The 19600-nt window shown below is 42.4% G+C and overlaps 1 protein-coding gene across 1 annotated transcript in view; it reads left to right on the top strand.

Annotated features, from left to right (window-relative positions):
- The window catches only part of LOC138958150 (uncharacterized), a 16521-nt gene extending 1473 nt beyond the window's left edge, over nucleotides 1-15048 (top strand). The window contains exons 2-5 of the mRNA XM_070329231.1: nucleotides 5232-5565; nucleotides 7301-7401; nucleotides 10799-10876; nucleotides 11916-15048. Coding sequence (XP_070185332.1) covers nucleotides 5232-5565; nucleotides 7301-7401; nucleotides 10799-10876; nucleotides 11916-12037 — 635 coding nt within the window. The 3' untranslated portion in view covers nucleotides 12038-15048. The remainder of the gene's footprint in view (nucleotides 1-5231; nucleotides 5566-7300; nucleotides 7402-10798; nucleotides 10877-11915) is intronic.
- Nucleotides 15049-19600: the final 4552 nt, after the last annotated feature.

Here is a 19600-nt window from a genome sequence, read left to right on the forward strand (position 1 = left end):
GCTGTTCTGACCTTGATTTGTTGTTCCGAACTTACAAAATGACAGTTTTTGCGTCGATGCGTTGATCTCAGGTTTTGATAGCAGACGCCGTTTCTTATGCGCATTAGTTTTGCGCAGGCGCCACACTGACTTTGAAAAAAAACTTGATTTGACAACACAGCTGTTAAACAGCTTTTTATTAGTTCATTCGTATACAACAAAAAGAAGTTTGAGATTTTTTAATTTTGAACAAGACTACTTATGAAGAAGACCAAAACACAACATCAACGGAAAACTAGAAACAACTGAAGAACTAGGATGCAACAAGGGGAGGAGAAGAGAACAGCTAATCCGTACAACGCGAGCAGACGGCAAAGAAGTTTTCAGTTTGGGTGAATGGCATTTATACTTGTCTCGTCATGAAGCGAATTTTTCAACCTCAATTATAAACGACTACATGAATGTTAGTGCCATGGGTTGTACATCAATACTTCAGAGGGGAAGTGGGGTATTTAGTGTGGAGTTACGAGATAAGAAAAGCCGAATGCGAAAGTTTGTGTTAGTCGGCAACTGAGCTCACACAGGCACACAAAAACGGCTGTTCCGTTGTACTCCCCTGTTTGTACTACATCTTTCGACATTGGGCATATTGTGGTGTTTAGGGACAGAAAATAATTGGTTTAGTCCTGTTTCATCGGGAAGTTAGCAGAAAAAGGTATGCTATCGACATTTGTAAAGCTGAAAAACATTCCCGAGAAGAATGTCAAGTTGTCAAAGTTGTCAGTGTTTGTTGTTGTCGATTGAAACACTCGTGTGGTACAGATTTCTTTCTTTCTTTATTTGGTGTTTAACGTCGTTTTCAACCACGAAGGTTATATCGCGACGGGGAAAGGGGGGAGAGGGGATAGAGCCACTTGTCAATTGTTTCTTGTTCACAAAAGCACTAATCAAAAATCCGCTCCAGGGGCCCGCAACGCAGCACAACACACCACCTTAACCCATATCCTACCAACATTTTTTTTTTAGATAATTTTGATTTTTTTTCGCTTTTTACCATCACAAACACACTCTATAACACAAATATAATCATAACATTTGAACTTTTATTTTTCTTATGAGTTTTTGAGGACGCACGCTTGAAGAGTGCATGGTAGCCAACGGGTACGTATAAGTGTTCTCATGATGCACGCTCAGAGAGTGCATGGTATCAAGAGGCCTGGTACGTGTTTTTTTTTTATCTCCAAAACTTCACAAACAAATGATACGAACAAACACAAAGTAGTGATGACAAGACCTACAGTTCACAAATAGTTCCTCAAACTCATAAGTTTCAACTTTGAGCTCTGTAGACATGGCAAGTTGAGCAGAGCGTCATCTCAGTGGATGCCGTGAAACGCATTGAAGCACTGATTGTGAAGTCCAACTGTGCATTTCAGGCAGAGTTTCTTGGTGTTCTTCTTGCACAGTGCGCACCGCTTTGTTGTCTGCGATGGACCAGCGAAATGACCGACGGCGACGCCATCAAACCTGACTTCGTCTGGCACTCTGTGGACGGCAGGCAGAGCAAGTCGAGCAGCACGCCGTGGCTTGGCAATGGCTCCATGCCGCATCAGGTAGACTTGCACAATGCGTCGCCAGAAGGCAAGCAAGTCGAGAGGCTCGGCGGTGTGTGCATCTGTTCTCCGGAACAACAGCCACGCATTCTGCATCACGAGTTCCAGCACATGTGCAAAATATGGCCACCACCACTTTTTGGTGCGCAAAGAGATGCGATAGGCATTGATATTTTGATCTGCCCTGTCAACTCCACCCATGGTTGCGTTGCGGTACACTCTGATCAGATCTGGCTGCTGTATCTGAACAAACTGACGTGCTCTTGACCAGCGCCGAACTCACGCAAGCGGCATCACACGATCGCAGTTGCTCGCCGCGGTCACTAAACTGTTGTCGTTCCATTCCACAACCAGTACGTTGCTGCGTCGGTCATGACGGAAGTCAAGGGTACCACGGTCTTCTTTGGCGAACCGGGTGGCATCTCTCATTGGGCAGGTGTTCTATGCGGTTCTTCCTGATTGTTCCTGTCGCCCCTATGCTGTTAGCCGCAAGATCACTCAGCAGTGGAAGAGATGTGAAGAAGTTGTCAAACGTCAGGTGATAAGGGCGTTGTGGAAGCTCCGAAATCAGATCTTTGACCACCGTTCCCCCGAGACCAAGACGACCGTATGGTTGACCACCGCCAGCCCTAGTGTACGGTTCGAATTGAACAACGTACCCAAGCGGGTCAGCGAGGGTCCACAGTTTGAAACCAAATCTAATTGGCTTCCCTCGGATGAATTGTTTTGTCGAGTGGTGTCCGAAATAGGGGACCATGCTCTCATCGATTGAGAGATGTTGCTGCTCAGGGAAATACAACAGACACCTCTCGTTGATCATCGAGAGGAATGCCCTGACTTTGCTGACCTTGTCGTTTGGGTCCAGTGTGTTGTTGTCTGCAAGGGGAGAGCAGAGACACGAACATAGCGTCAAAAGAACACAATACGAACATAGCATCAAAAGAACACAATATTATCATCAAAAGAACAAGAAATAGTGCCCCCTACGCCGCACCACTGGAGCCGCCACTGCATGTTTATTTGAAAGTCAAAAGCATTTTACTATGTGCATGTTTATAGAGTATGTAAGTACACAACATCCAGGGGTCTCTCGCTACCATGCACGCGTGAAGCGTACGTGGCCCAGCACTAAATATAGGGGCCTTTCACTACCATGCACGCTTGAAGCGTGCAGAGACGTTACCTTTTACTTCGATCAAAAGTTCCATGGAACTTTCATCCTACACACAAATCGAATCTAACATGTTTTTCCATAGATGTCCATGCAAATAAAAGTGCAAGCATTAGCAAAATAACTGCTTTTGTAAATAAATGGCACTTACTGAGATTGACGTGAAGATTTCGAAGTCATTTTTTCGAGTCTGCTGCAGAAAAGATGTTTCCACGTGTGAGTTTTGCAAGCAGGAAGCGGGAAGGGGTGTTGAAAAGGTAGACAACTCTATCAGCAATCGCGGCACATCAAAATCAAAAGTAATCTCGCTTTCATTGCCACTAAATTCTTCAACTTTTTTAATGCACGTGTGAAGCGTGCATGGTAGGATATGGGGTAATTACTGGGAGAATGCAAGTTTCCAGTACAAAGGACTTAACATTTCTTACATACCGCCTGACTAAAATCTTTACAAAAATTGACTACATTCCAGACAAGAAACATTTAACAAGGGTAAAAGGAGAAACAGAATCCGTTAGTCGCCTCTTACGACATGCTGGGGAGCATCGGGTAAATTCTTCCCCCTAACCGGAACCATGCGTCTTTGTTATTGACAATATGCTTTTGGATATTGACAAAAATGGCCGACTTCCGTAGCATTATGCTTTGATGATCGGAAGAGACCATCCAATCACAGCGGCCCCCGAATTCCCCCACGTGTCCATCAGAATAGCTATATAAGGGATTACTAGGGGATTGTTTCTGAGGCTAAAATAAAAATCACAGAGCATCTATAATTGTTTGAATTTATGAGAGAAAAAAGACACCAAGCAAGACATTTCTCGAAACAACAATAAAATGAACTGGTTATAATCCGGAAGAATTCAAATGTACAGTTTCGTGAACATCTGTCAAGTAGTTTTCTGGGAATCGCTATCCACACACACACACACACACACACACACACACACACACACACACACACACACACACACACACACACACACACACACACACACACACACACACACACGCTCCCGTGCGCGCACAAACAAACAACGATGAGAAAGTTGTGTAAAGCTTTTTACTGTTAATATCGCAATCTTGAACAAAAACACAAATCGTTGATTCAGCAGTGCTATGACCCCTGTGACCCCTGCACTGCATCGGCCACCGATTGACCAAAAAAACATTTCGCTATTATTTTTCCTGTGATAATTTTAGAGTGTGTGGAAACAAGTGTGAAGAAATGAGAGAAATCAATCGGACAGACTGTATGATACAGAATGTTGAATATGATGACTTGCCAAGAATCAGATAAACGAGGGTTGTGTAATTAAATGGGGTATCTGTCCAATTAATTACAATCACAGGACCTATTTTGGAAGTGGTATTAGTCCCTGGTTTACGTTTGTTGTGTTGATGTGTTTCTATTTGAATTATTGTCAAAATGGGGTTTCTAACCCTAAGTACGTTTTGCAGGTCAGTGCAAAAATGACACGGTGAATTGTTTTAATTTTTTTTGTATATATATGTGATTGTGTGGAATCTGCTCAGTATTGTGTTCTTTGGGGGTAAAATCGAGCGAATGCTCCAGGAGATAAGTTGATGCGAATCGAGAAACAGATCTAATTTTAGCTTAAGAAAACGTCCTGAAATAACACTATTCTCTGCTATATCGGAAAGACAAGTCACAAGAAACAGAAACATCATCACAACAAACGTAAACCATGGATTTATACCACTTCCAAAATAGGTCCTGTGATTGTAACTGACCGGTTAGATACCCCTTTCAATTACCCAACCTTCGTTTATCTAATTCTTGGCATGTCATCACATTCACAATTCTGTATCATAAAGTCTGTCCTAATAATTTCTCTCATTTTTTCACACTTGTTTCAACACATTCTGAAATAATCCCCCACAAAAATATAAGCAAAATATTAGTGATGTCAATGTTCGGGGTCAATCGCTGTCGGATGTTTTTAAGGTCTGTCTTGGATGATAACGTGGATGCAAGAATTCGAACCCTGCCCATATTTTGTAAGTGTACATCCTTGCTCCCCCGCAAGGAAATGTGAATCAACACTAAGATGTCTCCTTATAAATATAGGTACTAGGTAATACACTTTTTTTTTTACATTAAGCATGTATGTCGTGGGAGTAGTCATGAGTGTGAGTTTGTGTTTATTTGTGTTTGTGTGTGTATCTCTGTCTATGTGTATGTAAGTGTGTTTGAGTGTGTTTGTGTGTGTGTGTGTGTGTGTGTGTGTGTGTGTGAGTTTGTGCGTGCGTGTGTCTGCTGTTCAAACTACGCGGGTAAAGAAGTTGAAGGGCGGATTGTCATGCGGTTCCATATTTTGCAAACACAAACCGGAACTACCTGCCGTTCCAGGGGCGCAACTCTGTCCGACTATCGCGTTAGTTTCGAGACAGTGCTGTACGTGCATCTCTCTATCCACTGTCTTTATATCTACCTGTATATACAGCCCAAGGGCAGGCTAGCCTGATGGACATCCTGGGCGTGCAACAGAATCAACAACAACAACAACAACAACTACAGCGAACACAACAACAACAAGCAGCACGCACCAACTCCATGTTCAACGTCAACGCTGTGCCCAACAGTGTGGGTCAGCCCTCGTACAACACGGGATTCGGCAACAACGCCAACACAGCTAACACCAGGCCCTACTGTCGCCAGACAGAGAAGAGGCAGCTGTTCGACAACTGTGCCATGACCTTCGGAATGGCGCACATGAATCAATTCAGCTACCTCCAAGCCAACCGTCCTTACTGCCGCGTGAACGTCTTCCAATGCTCGTGAGTAAAATTGGATTTACGGTAGACCTCTGTCTCCCATCTCCCCCCGCCCCCACCCCTCATGCCCCTCCCCCCCCCCCCTGCCCATTTTAAATCTTGAAATGTCTTCAAAAAGCAGAAAAACACTGTCTAAATTGCAGGGGAAAAATGGCCATACACGTAAAAACTGTTAGGAGTTGAGGCCCATGAACACAAAAGTAGAAAAGACCTTGGGAAATCTGAGAAAATCAGGTCTTATAAAGTGTTAGTCTATAAAAATGGTGGTAAGTTTATGAACAGAAAATCTGAGAAAGCAAGGTCTTAACAGGCCGGGAGTAGGGGAAGGGCTCCAAATAGGATCTGATTCTTTTGTTTCCATGCAGATAACAAGCTTGTTCCTGAAGAAAAAGTTCAATTTTGTGCTTGGTTGTTTTTCTCTGTTCACTTAACATTTAAGCCGAAGTGTAGCCATTTAGCTGCGCTGGACACCCAGCAAAAAATATTCACAGAAAAGTAAGCCGGCGGTCCATAAAAGCGTTAAAACGGACGTGGAAGGAGTTTAATATGAACTACCGTTCAATAGCCCACAGTACTTTTTAATAGCACGCTAAACTCAAAACCAATCAAGCTGTTTGTTTAATCAAAGGAACCATTGTGTTTTCAGATTCGTGTTTCCCGAAACAACGATTGTTAACATTCCCTCTCAAAGACCCAATCAAAGTTGACAATTACTGCGACGACTCATGGTCAATTTGTAACTAAGCTCTACAATCGTAATGTGCAGAAATAAAAATTACATGCATTTAAAAGGCAAGGTACATGTACTCAAAAAACTTACTGAACTCGCAAATAAGATGGCAGTTCTGTGCTTTTTTCAGATTGGAAGAGTAGGAACGAATGTTTTACGTTTGACTTCACATTTAATACTTACAACAACTAAACTATATACCTGTAACAGATCTGTGGAACAAAGGTAAGCTGAGGTAAGAAGTCATGTTCAATAGGCATATTCCTTATTCTCTATGAGACATTTCTAAAGTAATTCAGGGATAATCACAGTGTGGCCCTAGTCCATCTCCTGATTGTAAGGCTCATCCAATTTAGTAGTGATCAACGGCAAACGCAGATGCGTGTGGCGGAATGAAAGAGAGGACTCCAACCTACGTATGTATTGTTCTTAAATAAGAATAAATAATACTAATTTTAAAAAAAGCTCCCATTGACTTATTTTTCCGTTTGCACGAACAGCATGTTTATAAAATCGATGCCTGATGCTTCGTTGCAAGACCATCTTTATTGTTGACCATTCTTGACGATGTCGTCATCTGTTTCATCTTTTTTTGTTGACCATTCTTGACGATGTCGTCATCTGTTTCATCTTTTTTTGTTGACCATTCTTGACGATGTCGTCATCTGTTTCATCTTTTTTGTTGACCATTCTTGACGATGTCGTCATCTGTTTCATCTTTTTTTGTTGACCATTCTTGACGATGTCGTCATCTGTTTCATCTTTTTTGTTGACCATTCTTGACGATGTCGTCATCTGTTTCATACCGCCCTGATATGGCCCTTCGTTGTCGACTGGGCGTTAAGCAAACAAACAAACAAAATCTGTTTCATCTTTTTTGTTGACCATTCTTGACGATGTCGTCATCGGTTTCATCTTTATTGGCCGAGGCCGAAGGCAATTGCAATCTCACGTGCGCTACTTTGTGGAGAGTGTTATATACTTAATTTATTACCCTTTCTCTTGCAGTCACGTGGACACGTTGGTTCGCTGCCTCAACAGTCAGCCGCAGTCCGCGATCAGCAACGCCTGCTGGCTCGACAAGGAAAATGCTCTCACCGAGTTCCTCCGTGAGTGTGTCTGTTTGTTTGCCTGTCGCTCAGTATGTCCGTCTGTCCACACGCCTGCCTGTTCATCTGTCTATGTCTGTCTGTGTGTCAGTGTGTGTGTGTGTGTGTCTGTCCGTCTGTCTGTCCGTCTGTCTGTCTGTCCGTCTGTCTGTCTGTCCATCTGTCTGTCCGTCTGTCTGTCCGTCTGTTTGTCTGCCTGTCTGTCCGTCTTCCACATGCCTGCCTGTTCATCTGTCTATGTCTGTCTGTGTGTGTGTCTGTGTGTCAGTGTATGTGTGTGTGTCTGTCCGTCTGTCTGTTTGTCTTTCCGTCTGTCTGTCCGTCTGTCTGTCCGTCTGTCTGTCCGTCTGTCTGTCCGGCTATCTGTCTGTCCGTCTGTCTGTCTGTCCGTCTGTCCGCCTGTCTGTCTGTCTGCCTGTCCGTCTGTCTGTCCGTCTGTCTGTCCATCTGTCTGTCTGTCTGTCTGTCTGTCTGTCTGTCCGTCTGTCTGTCTGCCTGTCTGTCTGTCTGTCTTTCAGGTGTGTCAAAACGAGAGTGCTTGATGTGGTACTTAGTAAGTGGAGTACATTGAAAAGTTACGTATCGATGTACAGAGCAACATTGTATGTGTTTGTTCCCCCAAAAGCAAGGTTGCTATAGTTGGAGAATTTCTTCGTAACGCTCGTTTTTGAAGGCCGGTAAATTCACACTCTGCTTAAAATTGAGAAGTAAACTGTGACGTTGTTGGGGGATGCTTTTCGCGCTTGTGGAGATGAATCCATTGTACTCATTAACTGTACATTACACACCTTAATTGCGTACTACAGTACTTACTTACTTTGGCCCTTCGCCCCAAGCGGAGCATAGACTATTGACGAAGTATCTTCATCGCACTCTGCTCTGGGCTGTTCTTTCCGCTTTTGTCCATCTGTTGTACTGCCTCTTTAGTTCTGCCTCTGTGTCACGCCTCCAGCTGTTTCTTAGCCTTCCTCTCTTTCTTTTTTCCAGCGGGTTTAAGTACTACAGTCATTCGTCATAAACTTGCTCTCCTGCGTACCTCCATTGAATTCGTAATATGAAATTTATTTAGGGAAGAAAGCAAATGAAAAATCAGGTACTTATAGTCAAACACGTACCCGAGACCTTCGCCAAATTGGTTGCTCGTGTGAAATAAAATTTGTAGGAGGGATTCTGATTGATGTTTCTTTTACAGTATTTATCTGGCTTGCTACTGGTTGGAAAGTATTAGGTTTTTTTCTGGATATATTCATATTTGCAATGTACTTTTTATTTTATTTGTTAGATTATAGGTGCTGTTTCTAAAGAGCATGTGTCTAGTATCAAGTGGGACTGCTTTGACCCAAAAATGAGCATAGCTGCTGCCTGGTGCCACACTAACGGTCGATCTCATTGGAGTCGATATGCATTAAGCTGACCGAAAATATACAGTTATCGAGTATACAAAACCGGTGCCTTAAACTACCTTTTTTAAGCTTTGTTTGTTTGTTTGTTTGCTTAACGCCCAGCCGACCACGAAGGGCCATATCAGGCCGGTGCTGCTTTGACATATAACGTGCGCCACACACAAGACAGAAGTCGCAGCACAGGCTTCATGTCTCACCCAGTCACATTATTCTGACACCGGACCAACCAGTCCTAGCACTAACCCCATAATGCCAGACGCCAGGCGGAGCAGCCACTAGATTGCCAATTTTAAAGTCTTAGGTATGACCCGGCCGGGGTTCGAACCCACGACCTCCCGATCATTTTTTAAGCTCCTTTTCTCAGTTTGACTGCTCTAACAAAAAGAATCCCGACCGGACCGCTATGACATAAAGAGGGTCACCTAGACTCAGTCCTGATTGGTAAAATAGCCATTTATCCTACATACGTGAGAGAGACACTCGTGAGATAATAATCGTTCAAATCACACGTGTGTATATCATGTAAATGAGGTCATGTCAAGCAAGTCTGGCAGGGACCTGTTTTTCCACTGCTAATGATGCCAAAGTCACCGAGACAAACGTCATTATAGAGGAAAAAAAATTGCGCTCGCTAAATACCCTCGATGAATTTTTAGAACTAACACGTCACACCACACTTTCAGAGTGACGTTTCTTTGCTTTGACGAAATAGATTGCACGAGGCTTTAGAAGAGATCGAGGTTCCAAAACAAGCGTCTTCAATTTAGCTGCCTCGACTACAGGACATTTTCAGTAAAATACACGTAAGTACAGTACGTAGGATAAACAGAATACTACATGGCTTGCTGTTTCGTACCAGATTTACACTCGTTGCTTTTTGAAATAGTGAACAGCTCGCTTTCGCTCGCAGTTCAATATTTAAAAAAATACAACTCGTGTAAATCTGGTACGACACAGCAAGCCATGTAGTATTCTCTATATATGGTGCACTGATATGGTAATAATGTCTCCTAGCGCTCGATTTCACACCATACAATTAAGGGTAAAAGGGTTGAATGAACGTGAGTTTTGCTCCAATACTGCGAAACATCTCACTTAAGTAGAGTGTCCCAACTAGACTGCATTGCCTTGAGCCTTCAAAAAGCACAAAGAACCAAAGCGAGGCTGCATGAAAAGTAAGTCCCCTCAAAAAGGACGATATAATCGTGACTTGTTAAAGAATGCCAGGCCTTGAGCAGGATTGCAAACAGAACTTAGCATTCCAGAGTTTGCACGACGAAAAAAATGGCACTTGTGGCAGAATGACCAAGATCTTTTACGTGCCATTGTGGTGACACGGGGGTGGGACATGGCTTCCGTCTCTGGGTCTGCACATAAAGTTGACCTGTGTCCGTTCCGGCCCAAATTCGAACCAGCGACCTTCTATCACAAGTCCAGTGCTTCCACTCTGTCTTCCTTATATATTTTTTTTTTCTGTCTGTCTGTTTGTTTATCTGTCTGTCTGTCTGTCTGTCTGTCGGTCGGTCGGTCGGTCGGTCTGTCTGTCTGTCTGTCTGTCTAGTCTGTCTGTCTGTCGGTCTGTCTTGTCTGTCTGTCTTTGTCTGAATAAGCAGTACACTGTCGGGACTTGTGTTTGTGCGTCTGTGTGTTTACCGGGTGTTCCGTGCGACTGTCATTTTGTCCTGTGTTTTTGCGCTCTGCATCTTTTCCCTGCGTTGTGCATGTGCAAAAGTGTTGACAGCACCATCACAAAACAAGAAAGGTATGATATTGGAACGTTATATCTACAACAGAACAAAACGTTACGTTCACTCATCTTCGACCCAGTGGTCGTTCAAGTGGACAGAGAGACCAACACTTTAAATACATAGAAGGAACTTATATATGACACATTGTCCTGAAGCTCGCTCGGAAGACACAAGCGAGAAAAAAAAAGTGTTTTTTAATTTATTTTATTTTTGTTGTTGTTGAAAACACCGTTCTTCTGTCTTCAGATAACTACCAAATACCGTGCCAGTTCCAGGATATTAAGGCCAAGTGTCAGAATAGCTCGGTCAACTTTTTGACTGTTGGTGAGTACACTGTTATTTGTCTGATAGTTGTGGGATGGATAGATGGGTGAAGAGATGGATGGAGGGAGCGAGCGAGGGTGGGCCTGACCAGTGAACCCGTACGATTTCGCCGTATTTTGTACGAATGATTGTCCAGAATACTATCAGTATGGTCAGTGAAACAAAAATACGAGAACAATTCCTAGACTACTTTTCTTCACAAGCGCATCCCGAAGCTGATCCAGTGTTTTGACACATGATAACAGTTTTTGTCAGTAAACACTGAAAGAAGCATTTGCTTCAAATGTATTGGTAAACTTACTTAACGGTGCGACGGACGCGTGTCAAGCATGTTTGAACCATGGATGTTCAAATGTTGTGTGGAGCACGCTCATATTTCTGAAAATACACCAAGTTCAAGTGCAAAACAGGGGTTCCCAGGTCTGTTGTGCAGTTGAAAGGTATGAATGGAAGGATGGATTGAGGGACGGAGGGAGAGAGACTCAGAGGTGGATGGATAGACTGATTGAGAGAAGGAGGGAGAGAGAGATTGAAGGATTGTCCGATTGATGGATGGAAGGAGGGAGGGATGGAAGGCTAAACGAGGGGAGAGATAGACGAATGGATATATGGAAGGAGGGATAGATGGTTGGAGGGAGAGATAGGTATAAGGATAGATGGTGTCTTGAGGTAGGAAGGGAGGGTGGGGTGGATGGATTGGGGGAGAGAGAGATGGATGGTTGATAGGAGTGATAGATACATTATTACGACATTGAGGGAGGGAGGGACAGATGGGTGGATAAATGGATTGAAGGGGGGATTAAGGGGGAGAAGGATGGTAGGAGAGTTATATGGAGAGAGAAAGGAAGAGATAATTATAGGGATGGCGGGAAGAAAGGAGAAAAAAACCAGATGGTGTTCGATGGTGGGTACAGACGGGTGGACAGAAGGATTAACCAATCGGCTTGTTGCTTTGAAATCAGTATTTCCTTCCAACTCTTCGAAGACTTCAAATCTCAAAAAGCGACAGTTCAGACATGATCGTTTTGTATTGTTTCAGAGCAAAGACCGCGTGCAGGAGTTGGGATCAACAACAACCCCCTGACATTCCTTGCGCCCATCATTCGGCGTATCGCCATGCCTCTCCTCATGATGTACCAGATGGGAGGACTCGCGTTCTGATCACGCTTTCCGCTACCTACACTTGCCTGCACTGTGTGTTAGCCGAGAGACCACTTCTCACCTACAACCTCTTCTCCAGCTTAAGGATGCGGTTGTCCTGTTGTAGATATAGTACCTGTAGATATACTACCTTGAGATATAGTACCTGTAGAAAACCTACCTTGAGATATAGTACCTGTAGATATACTACCTTGAGATATAGTATCTCGGATAGCCCAAGGGTAGAATTCTCACCTACAACCTCTTCTCCAGTTTTTGGATGCGGTTGCCCTGTTGTAGATATAGTACCTGAAGATATACTACCTTGAGATATAGTACCTTTAGTACCTTGGATAGCCCAGGGGTAGAATTCTCACCTACAACCCTTTATCAAGTGTTGGGATGCTAAGAGACAATTTCTCCGGTTTTAGAATGCGGTTGCCCTGAAGATATACTACCTTGAGATATAGTACCGTTAGCACCTTGTATAACCCAAGGGTCGAACCTGTTCTCCAGTTTGGGGATGCTAAGAGACGATTTCTACCAACCTGTCCTTCAGTTTTATGATGCGGGTGTCGTTTTTGAGATATATTACTTAAAGATATACTACCTTTCGCACATTAGCTAGCCCAAGGTTGAAATTCACAGCAACATCCTTTTATCCATTCTTCGGAGAAAATGGATTTGAGCCTCCTGTTTATTTCACTTTCTGACGATCATTGGTAGAATTAAACCATCTTGCAAACATTCTCATTGCAGTCTTTTTCGTATTTGTATTATTATTAGCATAGACCATTTAGATTAGTATTGAGGAAGGAAGGGAGACAGAAAGACGTAAAGGAAGACTTTTTAAATGTTACTAGCTAGCTACCTTATAAAACAAAATCCTTCTGTTACAAACAAACAGGAAGTGATATATTTAGAACTATTGTACCGCGTGTTTGTGCCATTTTCGTGAATGCATAATGTGTCTGAAGGCTATACATTGCAAGGCGACACTCTTGACAGAGACAGAGAATACGAATATGTGACCCTCCACCACGGAATGAGTCGCATGTCACCTTTGCATGATTTTCATATTTTTACATTTACCCAAAGAGTTTTTTTATGCTGTTTACAGTGGTGAAACCCGTTTTAGAAAAGAGCGAAAACTGTTTGAGTTATAAGCCTGTGACTAAGGTGACCCTCCCACTGTTACCAGACACTCCCCGGACTTGTATTAAGCCCAGCGCAGAACCGCGCGAGGTGACATGCGACTCATTTCGTGGTGGAGGGTCACATTTTTACTTTCGTATTCCGGCGTATTCTCTGTCTCTGTCAAGTCATATGTCACGCTATAATACAGAGACAGCGGAAACTACGAAACGACGAGACACTTGGCCTGTGTACGATGAGGTTTTAAAAGCTCATAAACAACAAGAATATCCACTTCCTGAGGAGTTTAAAATCAACCCGTGAAGCTCAAACAAATTTTCAGTGACGCCAGGAGTGGATACAAATCAAGACTTCAACGAGAACTTGGATGTCTGACGTTCATACAATTTAGGTCTGGCTAGCGAATAATCCAAAGTAAATCGTTCAAGCTCAAACATCCATCTCGCTGATATCAGAAGTGAACACAAATCAAAACATCAACGTGAACATTAACATCCAGACCTCGACGTGAACATGAAAGTAGGCAATGGCATTCACTTAGTATGCCTGAATGGCTGAGAGTTTAAAATCAATCCTTGCAGCTGAAATTCTTGTTGTTGTCAGCGATATATCAGAAGTGAACATGCACAAATCAAGACCTCAGCCAGACCATCGACTTCTGAAGTGTGCACGCTATATGACTGGATGGTGAATAGTTACAATCAATCCTTGAAATTCAAACAATGTCTCAGTGATGTCAGTAGAGACTCGTTCTTTCTCATTTCCTTTCTGTCTTTCTTTCTTTCTCCATTTTGAGTCTTTCTTTCTTTCTTTTGCCCTGATGCCTTTCTTTCGTTCCCTTTGAATCATTTCTTCTTTCTCGCTTTCTTCGTGTTGAGTTCTCTCTCTTTATTTTTTACTTTCTTTTATTCTTTCTGTCTGTCTTTCTTTCATTCTTTTGTTTTGCCCTTACGCCGTTCTTTCGTTCCTTTTGAATCATTTCTTTCTTTCTCGCTTTTCTTCCTTTCTTTCTTTCTCTTTTTCTTTCTTTCCGTCATACTTTGTTTTCATTTGAGTCTTTCGTTCTTTCTATCTTTCTCTCTTCATTTCTGCCTGCCTGTCTTTCTTTCTTACTTTCATGGTAGAGGACTCATGTTCACATAATATCTATACTGTTTGAGCTTCTGCTCTCTCTCTCTCTCTTTCTCTCTCACTCTCTCTCTACCCCTCTTCTCTCCCTCACTCTCTCTCCCTCTGCCCCTTGTCATTGTTATTGTCATTGTCCCTCTACCCCTCTTCTCTCTCTCTCTCTCTTTCTCTCTCTCTCTCTCTCTCTCTCTCTCTCTCTCTCTCTCTCTCTCTCTCTTGTGGGGACGTTGAGGACCCCCATTTCATTTTTTTTCTCTCTCTCTCTCTCTCTCTCTCTCTCTCTCTCTCTCTCTCTCTCTCTCTCTCTCTCTCTCTCTCTCTCTCTCCATTAACACAACTTTAGGTAACACATAAAGAGATAATATATATTTTGTGACTGATAGTTTACTTTGCTAATCGGCCACAATATCAGCTGACAAGTCAATCTGTGAGAAAATGTCGTAGAATATATATTTGTTTCTAAATGTTTCGTTGTTCAAACGTTAACCGTTGTTGCATATATATGAGAAATAAGATCTTGCTACTTTAATACATACGAAAAAGCAAGTGTAATTGAATAAAAAATATCTCTGTGGTACTTATTGATTTTTTATGTGGTGGTGGGCCGCAGTAAAATCAGAAATGAAATGTTTACTTTCTATTGTGTTCTCTATGTGTGGTTGTGATCTTGTTTTTTTTTCCTCAATGAGAGTATAGGTGTGGTATGTTCCGATGACAGTGCATTTGTGTAAATAAATGTTGCAAAGCTCTCCCTTACACTTTGTCCGTTTCTTTCTGTCTGTTTGTCTGGCTGGCTGGCTGGTTGTCGCTGTCTGTCTGTCTGTCTGTCTGTCTGTTTGTATCTGGCTCACAAACACACACACACACACACACACACACACACACACACACACACTCACACACACACACACACACACACACACAAGCACACACACACACACCTACACTCACACACACACACACACACACACACACACACACACACACACACACTCACACTCACACACCTACACTCACTCACTCACACACACACACACACACACATACACACAAACACACACACACACACACAACACACACACACACACACACACACACACACACTCACACACACACACACTCACTCTCTCTCACACACACACACACACACACAGCTACACACACACACACACACACACACACGCACAACTTGAGTGACGCACGCACACACACACACACACAAGCGCGCGTATCGTCAATAGCAACACAAAGAAGAAGTGGCAAAGACAAGCATACCGTTTTCATATACTGTTTCCTCCTGTCAGAAATAAGCGGGAGATATATAAGTCTAATGCCAATCAGAGGGAGTTGGGAGGGGGGGGGGGGGGGGGGGGGGGTGGGGGGACTCTGACAGAAGACATATTGCACGAAATTACGGGTGAGTCCGGTGATGAACCGTCTTTTCAAAAGTACACATAAGTATCCTCATTACAAATTGGTGTCACACCCGCACGACAGCACCATTTTGACACTATTCAAAAAGACCCAAGGCCAAAAAGCTATTTTTGTCCAAAGATATAATTATAACATGTGATACGTCACACTATCAAATGGCTTGAGAACTGCAAAGCAGCAATATTTGAAAACAAGAAACTCAGCTTGCAAACAATATCAGCCCAAAGATAATTATTATAACATCTGACAGTGGCCTCAGACGAATACGTTACATCCCCTCAGGCAGCATTTTGACATAATTCAAACAGAAACAAAGCTAACAAAATGGACGTGCCAAGGAGCATAACATGTTTTTTGAATTCAGAGCAATACGTAGAGGTTACATGCCGAGTCTCAGTGATTATTGAAAATAATGGTCGAAGTTGGTGGATCATGAAAAATGCGAGCTTCAGCGAGCTTTTTTATGACCGCGAACTGAGACCATTATTTTTAATAATCACTGAGACGAGGTGTGTAACCTCTTTATTCCTCCTTTCTTCAGTTATTCAAAGAAAACAGGAATTTGTGTGCAAAAGTTTGATCGAATCCGAATCACTCAACCAGTCAACCTGCGCAGGCGATCGATTAATGCGCGGTTGTATAGTTCCGTGCAAATCATTCCATTCTGTTAACACTTCTTGTCAGTTTCCCTGTTTTGGACTAAAATCAAGTACACAGATATGCTGTTATTCTTCTGAGGCGGTAAAGGCAGATATTGTGTGTTCTGTTTATGTTTTAGTATCGCTTAGGATAATGTTCTTTCGTCAAATGGGACTAGCAGACGAACTTTTGCACCCGTGTTCCAACGTTAATTACTGTATGAAGTTCAGTTTTCTGGGGAAAATAGTTTATGAAACCGCTTTATGTTGTTTAAATTGATGAGATGTGTGCATTTGGTTGCGTGTGATTTGTTTATAAAATGGAATATTGTTGAAAACTGACCGTCGTATTGCAGTCAGTGTTGTCGAAGAAACTGAGTGAAAAGAAGGGGAACTACTCTTGTCGCTAGACAAAGTATGAGTTACTTGCCTTGGGAATTTGCTTGTGATGAACGTTGGTGCACGGCAGATCTAGATTCAGAAAACAACGGAACTCATGGATTTTATATGGAGATTCATGTGTTCAGGCCTGTAGTTGTTAATTTAAATGCGGTATGTTTGTATTGTTTGTTCCAGAGATGTATACTTCGTACGTATAGAGCGTTCGGAACTTTTCAGTCGCAAAAGTAGTACCGAAACAGAACAGCTTCTCAACCCATTGCACTATCGAGGATTCAGGCTGTTGCTGGCTCGTTATTTGTTTGGTTGCTGGGTCATTATCGAAAAATAACTAGCTCTACAAGTTTACAGAGGTAAAGAAGCAGAGGGGGGAATAAGTAGAGGTTATACATGCCGAGTCTCAGTGATTATTAAAAATAATGGTCGAAGTTTGCGGATCATGAAAAATGCGAGCTTCAGCGAGCTTTTTCATGACAGCGAACTGAGACCATTATTTTTATTAATCACTGAGACGAGGTATGTAACCTCTTTATTCCTCCTTTCTTCAGTTATTCAAAGAAAAGAGGAGTTTTTGTGCGAAAGTTTGATCGAATCCGAATCACTCAACCAGTCTACCTGCGCAGGCGATTGAATAATGCGTGGTTGTATAGTTCAGGGAAAATCATTCAATTCTGTCAACACATCTTGTCAGTTTCCCTGTTTTCGACTAAAATCAAGTACACAGTTATGTTGTTATTCTGCTGTGGCAGTAAAGGCAGATATTGTGTGTTCTGTTCATGCTTTGGTATCGCTTAGAAAATGTTCTTTCTTCGAATGGGACTAGCAGACGAACTTTTGCACCCGTGTTCTAACGTTAAAAACTGTATGAAGTTTAGTTTTCTGGGGCAAAATAATGTATGAAGCCGCTGTGTTCTTTAAATTGATGAGATGTGTGCACTTGGTTGCGTGTGATCTGTTTATAAAATGAAATATTGTCGAAAACTAACCGTCGGATTGCAGTCTTTTGTTCAAGCAACTCAGTTCAGAAAATTTGGAAGGGGAACTACTCTTATCGCTAGACAGAGTACGAGAGTTACTTGCCTTAGAAATTTGCTTGCACTCATAAGAGATCTAAAGCGAGTTTCTCTGCACTGATCGTTAGATTTGGATTTAGAAAATAACCAAACTCATGGATTTTATATGGAGATTAATGTGTTCAAGCCTGTAGTTGCTAGTTTAAATGCAGTATGTTTGTATTGGTTGGTCTAGAGATGTATATTTCGTACATTAGAGCGTTTGGAACTTTTCAATCGCTAAGTAGTTCCCTCAAAGTCTAGCTCATCAACCTGTGAGCTATCGAGGATTCAGGCCCGTTGTTGGGTAAGTGATTTTGGTTGTTGGGTAAGTTACCGAAAAATAACTAGCCCTACACGTTTACAGAGAGAAAGAAGCAGAGGGGGGAATAAAGCAATATGCTGGTACGATTTAAAGTGTATGTTTAAATCGTGCCAGAATATTGCTAACAAACTACAAATTTACAAAGCTTGCAGACTTGGCTAACAGACCATATATGCTCGAAAATTATATTTGTTGTGCCGCCACACGATTTCGCTGCAGCCAGTCAGTAAAACTAAATTTTGACGCCATTCTGGCCCGCATCTAAACAGCACAAAGAAGTATGATTGGACTGTGTGTACTCTACAGTCTCTGGTAGTACAGCTGTTTTAAATTAGCAAGGTCAAGGGACGTTGCAACAATGATATTCTGTATCTACTACGTGTGTTCATCAACATCACATTCTCAAGGCTACTATTTGTCTTTTTGTGGAAAATACGGACAAACATCTGCAAAACTTGACCAGTACCTGTACTTTTCATGAGTGTACGTGGGAGTCGCAGCCCAAGAACACTAAGAAGAAGAAGAAGAAAAAGACCTGTACCTGCTAATTACTCTGCGTCAAGAAACAAAGCGAAAAACGGGCCTAGCACGGTCCGAATAGCTGACAGGAGGAAGAGGATTGAGCAATGAGATGACAGGCAACACCATGCGGTCACGAGGTAGCTGACAGATTAGCTTTATTGTGTCTCCAAGTGGATAACATGACTATTCTTCCTGAACTTTAGCTCTATTGTGTCTCCAACCAGACGCTATACATTCATTTGCATGTACTAGGCCCAGTTGTGTCGTGGTATATTTTTCTTCTGAAACACACGTCCGTTTGTGGGGCGTTATCAAGTTGATTATTTGCGTGTTAGCCGCCAAACGAAAGACCTGCACTACCCTTTTTTTCAAGACCACCCCAGAAATGGAAGTTTCTATTATGCCACTTGTCAATGAATAACATTTTTACGAGCTAGGCATGCTCAACCAGCCTATTTGTTCCGCGTTCTGAAGCAAAAGTGCAAACTACAAGATAGCTACCAAAAGGAAAAGAAGACGTGAAGAGATTTTCTTAAAATTAAGACGCACGTAGGCCGCTCCCAGCCGTTTATCAAATTGTTGTCTTTGATCCGAAAAAGATTGAATTAATGACAAAAAAGGACGAATGGCCATCTCATTGGTTACCCTATCCCGCCCGCCAACGGGAACTTGAGCGAAACATTAGAGAAGAAGACCTCCTCCAAAGGAAACACCAGTCCATGTTATGCAACCCTGCCCGCACCCACCCCTAGTTTTACTGCAGTAAAATTGATTAATGTCATCATCCGCCCCAGCAGGCATTTTTACTGAATTAAAAAAAATGTGCTGCAGTAAAACTGAATGATGTCATCATCCGCCCCAGCAGGCCTTTTTACTGCAGTAATTTGTTTTACTGCAGTAAAACTTAAATGAAGATTACTGCAGTAAAAAC

The sequence above is a fragment of the Littorina saxatilis genome, linkage group LG2 (assembly GCF_037325665.1).
Source record: "Littorina saxatilis isolate snail1 linkage group LG2, US_GU_Lsax_2.0, whole genome shotgun sequence".
NCBI classification, from domain to species: Eukaryota; Metazoa; Mollusca; class Gastropoda; order Littorinimorpha; family Littorinidae; genus Littorina; species Littorina saxatilis.